The sequence below is a fragment of the Pipistrellus hanaki genome (genome assembly GCF_964339955.1).
Source record: "Pipistrellus hanaki genome assembly, chromosome: 21".
Lineage (NCBI taxonomy): Eukaryota > Metazoa > Chordata > Mammalia > Chiroptera > Vespertilionidae > Pipistrellus > Pipistrellus hanaki.
In genome coordinates this window covers 5193438-5209032 of record NC_140523.1, presented here as the reverse complement: position 1 = coordinate 5209032, position 15595 = coordinate 5193438, and the positions used below count along the sequence as shown (strand labels likewise).

General features: G+C 58.5%; 1 protein-coding gene across 1 annotated transcript in view; it reads left to right on the top strand.

The window, feature by feature from the left end:
- ANPEP (alanyl aminopeptidase, membrane) overlaps window positions 1-15315 on the top strand; it is a 38910-nt gene extending 23595 nt beyond the window's left edge. The window contains exons 5-23 of the mRNA XM_084869060.1: window positions 330-472; window positions 606-757; window positions 1397-1523; window positions 1618-1772; window positions 2575-2688; window positions 3180-3323; window positions 3463-3528; window positions 3652-3717; window positions 5071-5246; window positions 5626-5705; window positions 7017-7150; window positions 7243-7298; window positions 7967-8114; window positions 9734-9825; window positions 10789-10899; window positions 11036-11203; window positions 12060-12200; window positions 12524-12605; window positions 14754-15315. Of these exons, the coding sequence (XP_084725186.1) occupies window positions 330-472; window positions 606-757; window positions 1397-1523; window positions 1618-1772; window positions 2575-2688; window positions 3180-3323; window positions 3463-3528; window positions 3652-3717; window positions 5071-5246; window positions 5626-5705; window positions 7017-7150; window positions 7243-7298; window positions 7967-8114; window positions 9734-9825; window positions 10789-10899; window positions 11036-11203; window positions 12060-12200; window positions 12524-12605; window positions 14754-14906 (2308 nt within the window). The 3' untranslated portion in view covers window positions 14907-15315. The remainder of the gene's footprint in view (window positions 1-329; window positions 473-605; window positions 758-1396; window positions 1524-1617; window positions 1773-2574; window positions 2689-3179; window positions 3324-3462; window positions 3529-3651; window positions 3718-5070; window positions 5247-5625; window positions 5706-7016; window positions 7151-7242; window positions 7299-7966; window positions 8115-9733; window positions 9826-10788; window positions 10900-11035; window positions 11204-12059; window positions 12201-12523; window positions 12606-14753) is intronic.
- Window positions 15316-15595: the final 280 nt, after the last annotated feature.

Sequence of the window (15595 nt, the reverse complement as noted above, 5' to 3'; positions counted from 1 at the left end):
GCTCTACCCACTGAGCCACACCAGTTTCGGCATGTCCCCCCCCCCCCCCCCCGGTTTAGACAGGAAAACTGAGAGCAGAGGAGAGAGAGGCGGGCTCCCAGCTGACAGAGATGGAGCCTGCGGGGACTTTGACCCGGGAGTCCTGAAGGAGCTGCAGGCCCATCCAAGGCGCCTGCAGGGGCGAGGGGAGGCGGGGAGGTGGGGGGGGGGTAGGGATTAGGCAGACCAGCTTTCGGGGCACCCCTTTCCCTGCACCTAAAGCACCCCCCCCATCCCACCCCGATGGGTGCACACATCCCCAGCTGACCCCCACCCCCCCGTCTGGGCAGGGTGCTGGCCACGACCCAGATGCAGTCGGCCGACGCACGCAAGTCCTTCCCGTGCTTCGACGAGCCCGCCATGAAGGCCAGGTTCAACATCACCCTCATCCACCCCCACAACCTCACGGCGCTGTCCAACATGCTGCCCAAAGGTGAGCCGGTGGGTCCCGGGGCCCCGCAGCTTCCCTCACAGCTGGCGCCCCGGGGCGGGGCGGGGCGGGGGGCGGGGGTGCAGGGCCGGAGGCCGGGTGCGTGCGCACCTGCCCGCATGCTCCCCCCGCCCAGGCCCCAGCGTCCCGCTGGAGGGAAACCCCGAGTGGAGCGTCACTGAGTTCCACACCACGCCCGTCATGTCCACGTACCTGCTGGCCTACATCGTGAGCGAGTTCACGGATGTGAACAGGACAGAGAACATGTCGACCGGGCAGAAAGTCCTGGTAGGAAGCTGAGCCCCCCTCCCCTCGCCTCCCCTCCCCTCCCCTCCCCCCATCGGCCTTGCCTGAGGGACCCTCCTGTGTACCCCAGCCCCCGAGTTGTCAGGCCAGGGTTTGAACCCCAGCTCTGGGGCAGTTCTCTGACCCTCCGTCTCTGTGTCTGCAAAGTGGGAGCTGCTTCCTCATGAAGGTGGGTGCCGCTCCCACGGGTGCCAGGCAGGCGTGGTGGGTCAAGGCCATTGTCATCCCCCCCCCAAAGAACCCTCCTAGCCGAAACCGGTGTGGCTCAGTGGACAGAGCATCGGCCTGAGGACTGAAAGGTCCCGGGTTCGATTCCGGTCAAGGGCATGTACGTTGGTTGCAGGCACATCCCCGGTAGGGGGTGTGCAGGAGGCAGCTGGTCGATGTTTCTCTCTCATCGACGTTTCTAGCTCTCTATCTCTCTCCCTTCCTCTCTGTGAAAGAAAATCAATAAAATTTATTAAAAAAAAAAAAAAGAACTCTCCTAGGTCTTCAGGGACCCCCAGCCCGCTCCCCTGCGGACCAGGCCTCCTGTTTAACCTCATCCTGTTTAGCCCTGGTCCTCGGCCCACCCGCTCCGGGGTGCAGGCGGGCCCTGACCTCCCTCCGTCCTCCCTGCAGATCCGGATCTGGGCGCGCCCCAGCGCCACGGCGGCCGGCCACGGCCAGTACGCCCTGAACGTGACGGGCAGCATCCTCAACTTCTTCGCCCAGCATTACAACACACCCTACCCCTTGGAGAAATCCGGTGAGCGAGGGCTCTCTCACGGGGGGCGGGCACAGGGCCCCATGTCCAGCGGCCGTCCCGCCAACCTCCGGCCCCCCCCCCCTCCGCCCCGCAGACCAGATCGGCCTCCCCGACTTCAACGCGGGCGCCATGGAGAACTGGGGGCTGGTGACCTACCGCGAGAACTCGCTGCTCTTCGACCCCAAGTCCTCCTCCAGCAGCAACAAGGAGCGGGTGGTCACCGTGATCGCACACGAGCTGGCCCATCAGGTAGCGGGCGCGGCATGGCGGGGTGCAGGGAACGGAGACGGGGTGGGGGCTCCGGGAGGCAAGGGCACGGGTCTCCCCCACTCGGTAGCCGGGAGGGAGGGGAGGAGGGTTAGCAGGCGGGAGTCACGCTGATGTCAGAAGGCGCCAGCCCAGCCGAAACCGGTGTGGCTCAGTGGATAGAGCATCGGTCTGCGGACTGAAGGGTCCCAGGTTCGATTCCGGTCAGGGGCATGTAAGTTGGTTGTGGGCACATCCCCGATAGGGGGTGTGCAAGAGGCAGCTGGTCGGTGTTTCTCTCTCATCGATGTTTCTAGCTCTCTATCCCTCTCCCTTTCTCTCTGTACAAAATCAATAAAAAAATATATATTTTTTAATATGGAAGTTTTTTTTAATATATTTTTATTGATTTTGTACAGAGAGGAAGGGAGAGAGATAGTTAGAAACATCGATGAGAGAGAGTCATCGATCAGCTGCCTCTTGCACACCCCCTACTGGGGATGTGCCCGCAACCAAGGCACATGCCCTTGACCGGAATCGAACCCGGGACCCTTCAGTTCCCAAGCCGACGCTCTATCCATTGAGCCAAACCGGTTTCGGCAATAAATATATATATATATATATATATATATATATATATATATATATATATATATATATATTTTTTTTTTTTTTTTTTTTTTTAAAGAAGGCGCCAGCCCAGGCCTGGCATTGGGGCTGCTCAGGGGGCTGGGGGGGGGGGGCGGTCCCATAAGGCCGTAGCAGCTGCAGGGCTGACCCCCGCTCTCCCCGCCCGCCCCCTCAGTGGTTTGGCAACCTGGTGACGGTGGCCTGGTGGAATGACCTGTGGCTGAACGAGGGCTTCGCCTCCTACGTGGAGTACCTGGGCGCCGACCACGCCGAGCCCAGCTGGAACCTGGTGAGCCGCCGGGCGGGGGCCCGGGGCAGGGGCGAGGGGGGCCGGGGGCAGGGGTGAGGGGGGCCGGGGGCAGGGGCGAGGGGGCCCGGGGCAGGGGCGAGGGGGGCCGGGGGCAGGGGTGAGGGGGGCCGGGGGCAGGGGTGAGGGGGGCAGAGGGCAGGGGTGAGGGGGGCCGGGGGCGCCCGGAGCAGGGGCGAGGGGGGCCGGGGGCAGGGGTGAGGGGCGCCGGGGGCAGGGGCGAGGGGGGCCGGGGGCAGGGGTGAGGGGCGCCGGGGGCAGGGGCGAGGGGGGCAGGGGGCAGGGGTGAGGGGGGCCGGGGGCAGGGGTGAGGGGGGCCGGGGGCAGGGGTGAGGGGGGCCGGGGGCAGGGGTGAGGGGGGCCGGGGCAGGGGTGAGGGGGCCGGGGCAGGGGTGAGGGGCGCAGGGGGCGCCCAGGCCGCCCCTCCCAGGCCCGTGCCCTGACTCCTGACGGCGGCGCCCGGGGATTTGCAGAAAGACATCATAGTGCAGAACGAGCTGTACCGCGTGATGGTGGTGGACGCCCTGGCCTCCTCCCACCCGCTGTCCACCCCGGCCGAGGAGGTCAACACGCCGGCCCAGATCAGCGAGATGTTCGACTCCATCTCCTACAGCAAGGTGCGGGCCCCAGGCAGCCGGAGGGGGGACGGGGTGTGTGTGTGTGTGTGTGTGTGTGTGTGTGTGTGTGTGTGTGTCACCGGGTCCTGCTGGCCGGGCACAGCTTTCTGAGCACCCCCCCTCCCCCTCCCCTCCCCAGGGAGCCTCGGTGATCAGGATGCTCTCCAGCTTCCTGACTGAGGACCTGTTCAAGAAGGGCCTGTCGGTGAGTGCGCCGGGCCGGCCCTCGGCGGGTGGGGGTGGGGGTGGGGGTGGTGGGGGTCGGGGGCGTTCCTCCAGCCCTGCCCCTGGGGCCCCAGCTCAGCCCTCACCCGGCCTCTGTCCACAGCTCTACCTCCACGCCTTCTCCTACAACAGTACCACCTACTTGGACCTGTGGGACAACCTGCAGAAGGTGGGTGACAGCCTGCCCCCTCCCTTTCCTCTCCCCCCCCCAGACAACCTATTGGGGTCCTGAGATGCTAGATGTCCCTGGGGGCAGGTCATCTGGAGCTTTGGTTGGCAATGGGGAAAATGGGCGCTGCCATGGCCCCTTGAAGGGGCGGTGTGAGACCCCGCAGGCGGCCTGCCGCACCCCGTAGTGAGCTCCTCCATGGGATCCGCCCCTCTGATCGCCCCGAGCCCTCCTCTCTGGGGACTTTGGAGCCAGCCGCTCTACCTGCTCAGCAGTCCCGGCTGCCCTGTGCCCTCCCGGCCCCTCCCCAGCACGACTTTGCACCCTGCACCCAGGGCACAGCCGGGGACCCTCCCATCCGGCCCCGCCTTGCATGCCTGTCAGCTCAGACCCCAGCAACCGGTGTCTGTGGGGCAGACCTTCTAGCACCTTCCGCCCTCCTTCATCCCCGCCTCTTCCCCTCCCTCCCAGCGGCCCCACCCCTTCCCCCCCGGGGCCCTCCTCACCCCAAACGGCCCCTCCAGCCCCCGGCTGCCCTGGCTCTCAGGCCGGTCTGACCAGGGAGAGGGGACTAGGGCTTGGTCACAGTCACAGCTGGGCCCCAGGGCCCTCATGGCCAAGCTCCAGCCCAGGTTCCATCTGTCAGGAACCTGCCCCGCACCCTCCCCCGCCTCCCTCACCGGCTCCGTCCCTCCCCTCCACTCCCACCGGCTTCCTAGCCCTGCCTCAGTTTCCCACCCACGCCTCCTGCAAAGGTGAGGCCTCCTCATGCCAGGTGTCCGCCAACTCCCTCCCTCCCTCTGGTCCCCTCTTTCCTGAGCTCCCTCTTTCTGCAGCCTCTGGAGCCCCCCCCCCCCCCCCATTTCTCAGCCTATACCCTCCGGTACCCTCTTCTGCCCGCCTTCTTTGCCCTGTTGTCGTTTTTATTTTCTCCGTTATTCACAGACACGGTTGGCATTATGAAAACAATAGCCGAAAGCGGTTTGGCTCAGTGGGTAGAGCGTCCGGCCTGCGGACTCAAAGGTCCCAGGTTCGATTCCGGCCAGGGGCGTGTGCCTTGGTTTCGGGCACATCCCCAGTAGGGGGCGTGCAAGAGGCAGCTGATGGATGATTCTCATCGATGTTTCTAACTCTCTACCCCTCTCTCTTCCTCTCTGTAAAAAATCAATTAAAAAAATAAATTAATAAAATATATATATATATAAAAGAAAACAAAACATACGCACAGAGAGAACAAAGACCCAGGAGTACAGCAGAGACCACCTCCGCCCGTCCCCAGGCCCCCATCGGGGTGTCCATGGCGCCCGCCCGCCCCTGGCTCTGACTGCTCCCTCCCCTGTGCGTCCCTCCCAGGCCGTGGAAGAGCAGGTGGACATCAAACTGCCTAAGCCTGTAAGTGACATCATGGACCGCTGGATCCTGCAGATGGGCTTCCCCGTCATCACCGTGGACACCAAGACGGGGAACGTCTCTCAGAAGCACTTCCTCCTGGACCCCGACACCCCCGTCACCCGCCCCTCAAAATTCGGGTGAGCAGATGGGGCGCCGGTGTCCTCAGGGGGGGTCCCCAGGGGCCTCGCCTGCGGGGGTCCCAGCCCCAGCGGCTGTCCACAGGCCGGGAGGGGGGAGGGGGGCACGTGGTGCCAGAGGACGGGGCCTGGGCAGGGCGGCTCTGCGCTTGCGCCGGGGGTGGCCACGGCGGCTCTGCGCTTGCGCCGGGGGTGGCCACGGCGGCTCTGCGCTTGCGCCGGGGGTGGCCACGGCGGCTCTGCGCTTGCGCCGGGGGTGGCCACGGCGGCTCTGCGCTTGCGCCGGGGGTGGCCACGGCGGCTCTGCGCTTGCGCCGGGGGTGGCCACGGCCTGCCCTCTCTCACCGCCCCCTCTTCCCGGCGGCGTCTCTTGTTGCAGCTACAAGTGGATCGTTCCCATCTCGTCTCTGAGAAATGGCAAACCGCAGACTGACACCTGGCTAGAGGAATCCAGCATGAGTAATGCAGGCCTGCCCCTGGGGACAGAAGCCCCGCCCCCCCCCCCCCCCGCTGCTCCCCCCTCCACACTCTCCTCCCCCCCCAACTCCCGGCCCCTGTGCTGGCGTCCCCACCTCCTCCTCCGCCAGGGCTTCCTTCCTCATTTCACGCCCCAAATGGAGCTGCCTTCTTTGGTTCTTTTTTTAAAAAAAAATATATATATATATATATTTTATTGATTTTATACAGAGAGGAAGGGAGAGAGATAGAGAGTTAGAAACATCGATGAGAGAGAGTCATCCATCAGCTGCCTCTTGCACACCCCCTACTGGGGATGTGCCCGCAACCAAGGTACGTGCCCTTGGCCGGAATCGAACCCGGGACCCTTCAGTCCCCAAGCCGATGCTCTATCCATTGAGCCAAACCAGTTTTGGCTTCTTTGGATCTTTTTATTTATTTCTTTTTATTTTTTAATATATTTTATTGATTTTTTTTTTTTTTTTACAAAGAGGAAGGGAGAGGGATAGAAAGTTAGAAACATCCATCAGCTGCCTCCTGCACGCCCCCTCCTGGGGATGTGCCCGCCACCAAGCCACACCGGTTTCAGCAAGAAGTTTAAGTTTAAAAAATGTGGCTCTCCAAAGAAATGCTAGAAGGGAGAGCAGGGAGAAGGGGGGTGGGGGGGGCCGCTAAGCCCCACTGAAGAGATGGGCAATGCCAGGGGGCTGCCTGGATGGGAGTCTGAGCAGACGGGAGGCGTGAGGGTGGGGGTACCTCGGTAGCTGGCCCTGGCCCAGGCACTGAGGTTCAGGCGTGGCATGTGGTCTGTCTGAGGTGACCAGCCAGCCAGAGGTAGAGATTGGCAGGGCAGTAGAGATTGGCAGGGCAGCCGAAGCCGGTGTGGCTCAGTGGATAGAGCGTCGGCCTGCAGACCGAAAGGTCCCGGGTTCGATTCCGGTCAAGGGCATGTACGTTGGTTGCGGGCACATCCCCGTAGGGGGTGTGCAGGAGGCGGCTGGTCGATATTTCTCTCTCATCGGCGATTGTGGCTCTCTATCTCTCTCCCTTCCTCTCTGTAAAAAATGAATAAAATATATTAAAAAAAAAAAAAAGAGAGAGAGAGAGAGAGAGAGAGAGAGAGAGAGAGAGATTGATTGGCAGGGCGGGCAGCCACCGCCCCTCCCCTCCCCTCGGCTTTGCCCCAGAGGCTGGTGGCCAGCTGCTACCCAGCTGTACGAGGCTGCTCTTGGCTGAGGCCTGGAGGGCGGAGGTCAAGGGTCAGCCTCTGTCTTCGGAGCCACCCCGCCCCAGCTCCGCTCTGTCCCCCCACAGTTCAGGAGGGTCTGTTCAAAACCGCCTCCGAAGAGTGGGTCCTGCTGAACGTCAACGTGACTGGCTATTACCAGGTGAACTACGACATGGAGAACTGGAAAAAGATTCAGGCCCAGCTGATGAGGGACCTGAAGGTCAGTGGGCTTCTGCCACCCCACCTGGGCCCCTGCCCCCGGCCCAGCCCGAGGTCACGGCCAGAGGTCACCCCCTCTGTTGCTCCTTCTAGGTCATCCCGACCCTCAACAGGGCACAAGTCATCCATGACTCCTTCGACCTGGCCAGGTGAGTGTCGCCTCCCTCCTCGGGCCCAGGCGGGCTCTGCCGGAAGGCCTTGTGCCCCGAGCAAGTGCGTTTCCATAGTGACAACCCCTGAGTCTGACCTGCAGGTGTGAAGGGTCCCGGGTTCGATTCCCCCCACCCCCACCCCTCACACTGTGAGCAGCAGGCTTGTCTTCTTCTTTTTTTTTTCCTTAATCCTCACTCGAGGATACTTTTTTGTTTTTAATATATTTTATTATTTTTTACAGAGAGGAAGGGAGAGGGATAGAGAGTTAGAAACATCGATGAGAGAGAATCACCGACCAGCTGCCTCTTGCACACCCCCTACTGGGGATGTGCCTGCAACCAAGGCACATGCCCTTGACTGGAATTGAACCTGGGACCTTTCAGTCTGCAGGCCGACGCTCTATCCACTGAGTCACACTGGCTAGAGCCTCAGCTTTACGACGGGGATAATAAGCAAGGGATTGTGGCTGGCAGTGGGGGGCGGGGGGGCCAGGGCCTGGCTTGCCTTGTTTGTGGAATCACCCAGCACCCACATTCCCCACCCCCCAGTGAACCCTGGAGCTGGTGCAGCTGGGGCTTTGGGACCTCAGGGTCCAGGGTTCCCAGAGAGGAGTAGCTGGGGGTGCTCAGTTGACCCCCTCTGTTTGACCCCCCCCCCCCCCCAGTGCCCGCCAGGTCCCCGTCACTCTGGCGCTGGACAACACCGTCTTCCTGATCCAAGAGAAAGAATACCTGCCCTGGCAGGCCGCCCTGAGCAGCCTGAGCTACTTCAAGCTCATGTTCGAGGGCACCGAGGTCTACGAGTCCATGCAGGTACGGGAGGGGGCGGGGGCAGGTCGGCAGGGGGGCGCGGGACCACTTCGCCAGGCGCCTGGCACCGCACCAGCAGGAAGCCCGTGGAGGCACCGCCTGGCACCTTTGTGAGCTCAGGCTGGGCGTCAGGAGGAGGGCAGGCTGGGGAGGGCCAGGCAAGGGCCCAGGCCTCCAGGGAAGTGGGCGGATGTGGATGGCAGCCCTTTCTGGAGAGGCGTCTGTGCTGGGGCGCGGGGCTCCTGTCTTCCCGGCTGCGTGGCCTCGGGTGCCCCTCCGGAGCCCAGAGAAGCCCCCCCCTCCGGGAAACGTCTAGCTGTCTAGCAAGCCCACGGGGCAGAAGGGGCGGGAGATGCAGGTGTTAGCAGCTTTAAAACAGGGGGCTCCTTTGCCGAAACCGGTGTGGCTCAGTGGGTAGAGCATGGGTCCTCAAACTTTTTAAAAATATATTTTATTGATTTTGTACAGAGAGGAAGGGAGAGAGAGAGAGAGAGAGAGAGAGAGCTAGAAACATGGATGAGAGAGAGTCATCGATCAGCTGCCTCTTGCACACCCCCTACTGGGGATATGCCCGCAACCAAGGTACATGCCCTTGACCGGAATCGAACCCAGGACCTTTCAGTCCCCAAGCCGACGCTCTATCCATTGAGCCAAACCGGTTTCGGCAATAAGATATTTTCTTTCTTTCTTTTTTTTTTTAAATATATTTTTTATTGATTTTTTACAGAGAGGAAGGGAGAGAGATAGAGAGCTACAAACGTCGATGAGAAACATCGACCAGCTGCCTCTTGCACACCCCCCACTGGGGATGTGCCTGCAACCAACGTACATGCCCCTGACCGGAATCGAACCTGGGACCTTTCAGTCCGCAGACCGACGCTCTACCACTGAGCCAAACTGGTTTCGGGTCCTCAAACTTTTTAAAGTGGGGGCCAGATCACGGTCCCTCAGAGAGCTGGAGGGCGGGACTATATGAACTACTAATTCCTACTGTAACACCTCGGCTGCGCTCACTGCCCAAAAAACCTGGCGGGCCGGATCAGACTCCTCTGCGGGCCGCATGTGGCCCGCGGGCCGTAGTTTGAAGACCCCTGGGGTAGAGCGTCGGCCTGCGGACTGAAGGGTCCCGGGTTCGATTCCGGTCAAGGGCGTGGACCTTGGTTGCGGGCACATCCCCAGTAGGGGGTGTGCAGGAGGCAACTGATTGATGATTCTGTCTCATCGATGTTTCTGACTCTCTATCCCTCTCTCTTCCTCTCTGTGAAAAATCAATAAAATATATATATGTTTTTAAAAATCAATAAAATATATATATTTTTTAAAATCAATAAAATATATTAAAAAAGAACAGAAAAGAAAGGGATGGTGATGGTTAGAGTGTTGAGGTGCTGAGGTCTGCGGGGAAGCACCTCAGCTCCATCATCAGATACGGGTCAGGAGGGATGGGGGCTCTGAGTGCCGTCGGGCCCCGGGGGGGGGGGGTTTCCGAGCCTCGGGTCGCTTTGCCTCCGACGGCTGCCCACCCACACCCGCCCGCACCCGCCCGCACAAGGCCCCTGGGGCTCCCGGCAGGCCAGGCTGGAGTCTCACCTTTGAACCTGCTCATGCTCTCTCTTCCTCAGAAATACCTGAAGAAGCAGGTCACGCCCCTCTTCCAACACTTTGAAATTATCACCACTAACTGGACGAAGCGCCCCGAGAACCTGATGGACCAGTGAGTGTGACTCTTCCGGGTCTGGAGGTCACGGGGCCCAGCCACCCTGACCTGGGGGGGGAGGGGGGTCCGGAGTAACGCCAGGCAGCGCCCCCACCCCACCCCCGGACCTCTCCGCTCCCGGCTGCACTGGGGGCGCCAGGCGGGGAGCCAGCCCCACCCGCAGGGGCCCTGCCATCTCTGCCTCTTCGCTAAGGTGGCCAGACGTCCCGCTTTGGGCGGGACAGTCCCGATTTCCAACAATTTGTCCCGCGTCCCGCGGCATTTTTAAAAAGTCCCGATTTTTGGGGAGAAAATTTTGAGAATCATTTTGGGGGAAAAAAATCAGGACTTTTTTATTTTTTTATTATTTTTCTTTTCTTTTTATTTTTACTGTTCACATTTTTATCTTATTTTTTTAAAGAGGCAAATAGTGTTTTAGTATTATTTATTTACTTATTTTTTAAATTGTATTTTATTGATTTTTTTACAGAGAGGAAGGGAGAGGGATAGAGAGTTAGAAACATCGATGAGAGAGAATCATCAATCAGCTGCTTCCTGCACACCTCTTACTGGGGATGTGCCTGCAACCAAGGTACATGCCCTTAACCGGAATCGAACCTGGGATCTTTCAGTCCGCAGTCCGATGCTCTACCACTGAGCCAAACCAGTATCGGCTTTTTTTTCAAATCAGGACTTTTTTAAAACGCCGCAGGACGCGGGACAAATTGTTAAAAATCGGGACGTCTGGTCACCTTACTCTTTGCACAAAACCAAACTGCAACTCCCAGGTCCCCTCACCGACCTGGTCGCTGAGATCCTAGATGGGGAAGCTGGGGCTGGCACAGAGCAAAGGGGTCCCCGGGCACAGAGCAAAGGGGGGACCCGGAGGACACGGCGGGCTGCAGCCTTAGCGCCCCGGCCTGACGCCCTGTGTGGGCTGGGGAGCCCTGGCCAGCCTGACCAAGTGTCCCCCCGGGGCAGGTACAACGAGGTCAACGCCATCAGCACCGCCTGCTCCAGCGGGGTCCCGGAATGCGAGAAACTGGTGTCGGACCTTTTCTCCAAATGGATGCTCACGCCCGATGACAATCCGTGAGTGTCCCCCTGCTCCTCCCCGAGCTTCGTTCGCCCCCGCAAGCCCATAGCCCTAACCTCATCCCACCTTCCCTGCTGCTGCTCCGCCGCTGACCGCCTCCCCCCTCCCCCTATCCTCCACCCCGCATGCCAGGATCCACCCCAACCTGCGGTCCACCGTCTACTGCAACGCCATCGCCCAGGGCGGCCAGGAGCAGTGGGACTTCGCCTGGGACCAGTTCCGGAAAGCCACCCTGGTCAACGAAGCTGACAAGCTCCGCGCAGCCCTGGCCTGCAGCAAGGATGTCGGGATCCTGACCAGGTGAGGCCCGCGGGCACAGTGGGCGAGTTCCCTTCCCCCCCCCCCCCCCCACTCCCTTCCCGGGATCCCGATGGAAGAGAAAGAACCGTCCTCACAGGGCCTCCGCACTCACCAAATGGCAGGATGCTCCCATTTTACAGATGGGGACACTGAGGCTCGGAAAACTTGGCCAAGGTCAAGAAGCTTTAAGGAGGGATAGAGTCAAGAATCGAGCCCAAGTCTGGGCTCGTGTCCTGTTTTTTGTTTTTTTTTTAAATATATTTTATTGATTTTTTACAGAGAGGAAGAGAGAGGGATAGTTAGAAACATCAATGAGAGAGAAACATCCATCAGCTACCCCCTACTGGGGATGTGCCCACAACCAAAGTACATGCCCTTGACCGGAATCGAACCTGGGACCTTGCAGGGGGTGTGCAAGAGGCAGCTGATCGATGTTTCTCTCTCGTCGATGTTTCTAACTCTCTCTCCCTCTCTCTTCCTCTCTGTAAAAAAAAATCAATAAAATATATTAAGAAAAAAAAAAGAAAAAAAAGGCAGAGACCGGTTTGGCTCAGTGGATAGAGCGTCGGTCTGCGGACTGAAAGGTCCCAGGTTCGATTCCGGTCAAGGGCATGTACGTTGGTTGCGGGCACATCCCCGGTAGGGGGTAGCTGATGGATGTTTCTCTCTCATTGATGTTTCTAGCTCTCTATCCCTCTCTCTTCCTCTCTGTAAAAAATCAATAAAATATATATATATTTTTTAAAAAGGATGGAGGACAGCTGTGTGGGGAGGGCAGGTGCCAGCCTGGCTTTCCGTCGAATCATCTCACCGCAGCCCTCCTTCGCGATCACTAACGCAGACCCTACCCTCACAGGTACCTGAACTACACCCTGAGCCCCGACCTCATCCGGAAGCAGGACGCCACCTCCACCATCAGCAGCATCGCCGGCAACATCATCGGGAAGTCGCTGGCCTGGGACTTTGTCCAGAAGAACTGGAAGAAGCTCTTCAACGAGTGAGTCGCCCTGAGAACGTGGCAGCCCCGGGGCGCAGGATGTCTCTGTGCGCGGAACTCAGCAGGGCCGGGAGCGAGGGGTGAGCCCTGCCAGGGCGCCGGGGCAGCCATCGAAAGAGCAGATGGGGGAAGAGACAGCCTGGCTGGTGGGAGCGAAGCCTGGAGAGGTGGACATCCCAGGATGACCCGTGTTCAGGTCCCCTTGCATCGCATCTGCAAGACGGACCAATCACAGGGCGGCTGTGCGGAGGCAGCACCGCCTGTCAGTCACCGTGCGCTAAGTCCCGCCCTCCTCACGGTTCATCTCTCTCCCTGGCCTGCAGTTACGGCGGCGGCTCCTTCTCCTTCTCCAACCTCATCCTGGCCGTGACCCGACGATTCTCCACGGAGCAGGAGCTGCAGCAGGTGAGCAGCCCTGGGCCCTGGGAACATCCGGGTCTAAGGGGGGGCGGCCGCCAGTCAGCTCCCCCCCACCCCCCCAGTGTGGTCCAAGGGAGATGGGCTCCTTGTGGTCAGGCCTCCCTCAATGAGAGAGGAAACTGGGTGTCCAGATTTTTTCTTTATTTCTTTATTTTTTAAAAATATATTTTATTGATTTTTTACAGAGAGGAGGAGAGAGGGATAGAGAGTCAGAAACGTTGATGAGAGAGAAACACTGACCAGCTGCTTCTTGCACACCCCCACACCGGGGATGTGCCTGCAACCAATGTACATGCCCCTGACTGGAATCGAACCTGGGACCTTTCAGTCTGCAGGCCGATGCTCTATCCACTGAGCCACACCGGTTTCGGCTTTTTCTTTTTTTTAATATATATATTTTATTGATTTTTTACAGAGAGGAAGAGAGAGGGATAGAGAGTTAGAAACATCAATGTGAGAGAAACATCGATCAGCTGCCTCTTGCACACCTCCTAGTGGGTATGTGCCCGCAACCAAGGTACATGCCTCTGACCAGAATTGAACTTGGGACCTTTCCACTCCGATGCTCTATCCACTGAGCCAAACTGGTTTGGGCACTTTTTCATATATATATATATATATATATATATATATATATATATATATATATATATAAAATTGATTTCATAGAGGAAAGGAGAGAGAGAAATATCAATGATGAGAGAGAATCACTGATCGGCTGCTTCCCGCACGCCCCCAATGGGGATCGAGCCCACAACCCAGGCATGTCCCCTTGACCGGAATCGAACCCGGGACCCTTCAATCTGCAGGCCAAGGCTCTATCCACTGAGCCAGATCGGACAGGGCCCACTCTGTCTTGATTACTGTAGCTTTGTAGTGAGTTTTAACATTAGGGATATGAATAACACAACTTGGATCTTTTTTTTGTAAGATTATTTGGCTCTTCTGGGTCCCTTGAATTTCTTTATGAGTTTTCGGATCCGATGCTAATTTCTGCACCAAAGGGCCATTGGAGCTTTGATAGGGATTTCATAGGATCTGTAGATCCATCCATTCAGGGAGTGCTGCTATGTTAATAACATTCAACCTCCCCATCCATTAACATTTATGGGGTCTCTTTTCCTTTTATTTAAGTCTTCTTAATCGCTTTCCAAAATGTTTCATACTTTTCTTGTCAAACGTATTTCCAAGTGTCTTATTCTTTTTGATGCCATTGTAGACGAAGCTGCTCTCTTTAATTTCGGTTTCGGATTTTTCACGGCTGGCTATGTAGAAATACAACTGAGTTTAACACATCGCTCTTGTATCCTGCCACCCTGCTGGACCCATTCGTTCAAATAACTTTTTGGTGGTGTAAATGTCTAGGGATTTGCTGTATGCAGATCATGTCATCTCCAAGTAGAGGCAATTCTGCTTCTTCCTTTCTTGTCTAATTGCCTTCATTACTAATGCCCAGTACTAACGCATTTTTTATTTATTTTTTAATATATTTTATTGATTTTGTACAGAGAGGATGGGAGAGAGATAGAGAGTTAGAAACATAGATGAGAGAGAGTCATCGATCAGCTGCCTCTTGCACACCCCCTACTGGGGATGTGCCCGCAACCAAGGTACATGCCCTTGACCGGAATAGAACCCGGGTCCCTTCAGTCCCCAAGCCGACGCTCTATCCATTGAGCCAAACCGGCTTCAGCCTAACGCATTTTTTAATCTGTAACATCTTAAAAAAAAAAAAAAAAAAAGCAAACAAAACAAACCACAACTGGGTCATTTATATTATGAAAATGGCCACCTTTTAAATTCAGCCATTCGGTTGCCATGGCATGTGTTTCACTTGCCACTGTCCCCCCTCCCCCCAAACCCCCCCTTGATTGGATTGAGACTGCAATTCAATTAAAAACCGAGAGTCCATGCTGTGGTGGAGAATCACACGCTGCAGGCTCAATCATCTGAGAGCCTGATTGAACCCTGGGGGCTGTCACTTCTTAGCTCTGCTCCAGATAAGGACTTGGCCAGAGGAGGGGGATGGAGGGGGAGTGGGGGGGAGGGCCGGGACCGGGGTCCCTCTGCTCAGAGCCGCCTGGGCTGAGAGACCAGCCTGGGCTGAGGCTCTCTCTCCCCGTTCCCTGGCAGCTGGAGCAGTTCAAGAATGACAACATGGACACGGGCTTCGGCTCGGCCACCCGGGCCCTGGAGCAGGCGCTGGAGAAGACCAAGGCCAACATCAAGTGGGTGAAGGAGAACAAGGACGCGGTGCACACGTGGTTCAGAGACAACAGCCTGTAACGCCCAGGCTGTGCCGCCGCCCGGCCCGCACGGGCATCTGTCCCCGCGGCTCGCCCACCCTGAGGCCCCACGCCCTCCCTCAGGGACCCAGTCCTCGCCCCCGTGCCCTCTCCACTCTGTCCGGGGAGCCAGTCCACCTCCCGGCCGACCGACCGACCGACCAAACACCTCCCAGCCCCCGCCCTGCCCCTCGTGCCAACCGCGCCCCAGGCCTGGCGTGGCTCCTGCCGCCCAGAGCCCTGGGGCTGATCTCAGGGAAAGCCCTCGGCTCGGCCCCGGGGAGCTGGCCGCGCCCCTTCACCTTCCCCACAAAGAAAGACCCTGAACCTGGGGACTCCACCCGACGCCAGATCTGTATATTTTTTTTTTTTTCTAAGAGAAAATATAGATAAAAGGATTTCTAAGATGAGCTTCCGGACTCATGACTGAACCAGAACAGGCGGAGGGATCCATCCGCCCGGCAGCTGGGGAGCCGGGGCTAGAGGGGGTGGTGTGTGGATGGAGGGAGTCTGTGCACTGACCACTGGGCCTGACGGGTAAGAGGAAGTGGCTGTTATTATGGTCCAGGCCTTGTCTCTGGGTTCAAGGCCCTCTCCCCTCACAGCTCCCCTGTGCTCCCCTGGTGCCTGCACATCAAAGGGGGGGCGGGGCCCGCCGAGGTGGGGTGGGGGGTCCCTCCACCAACCAGG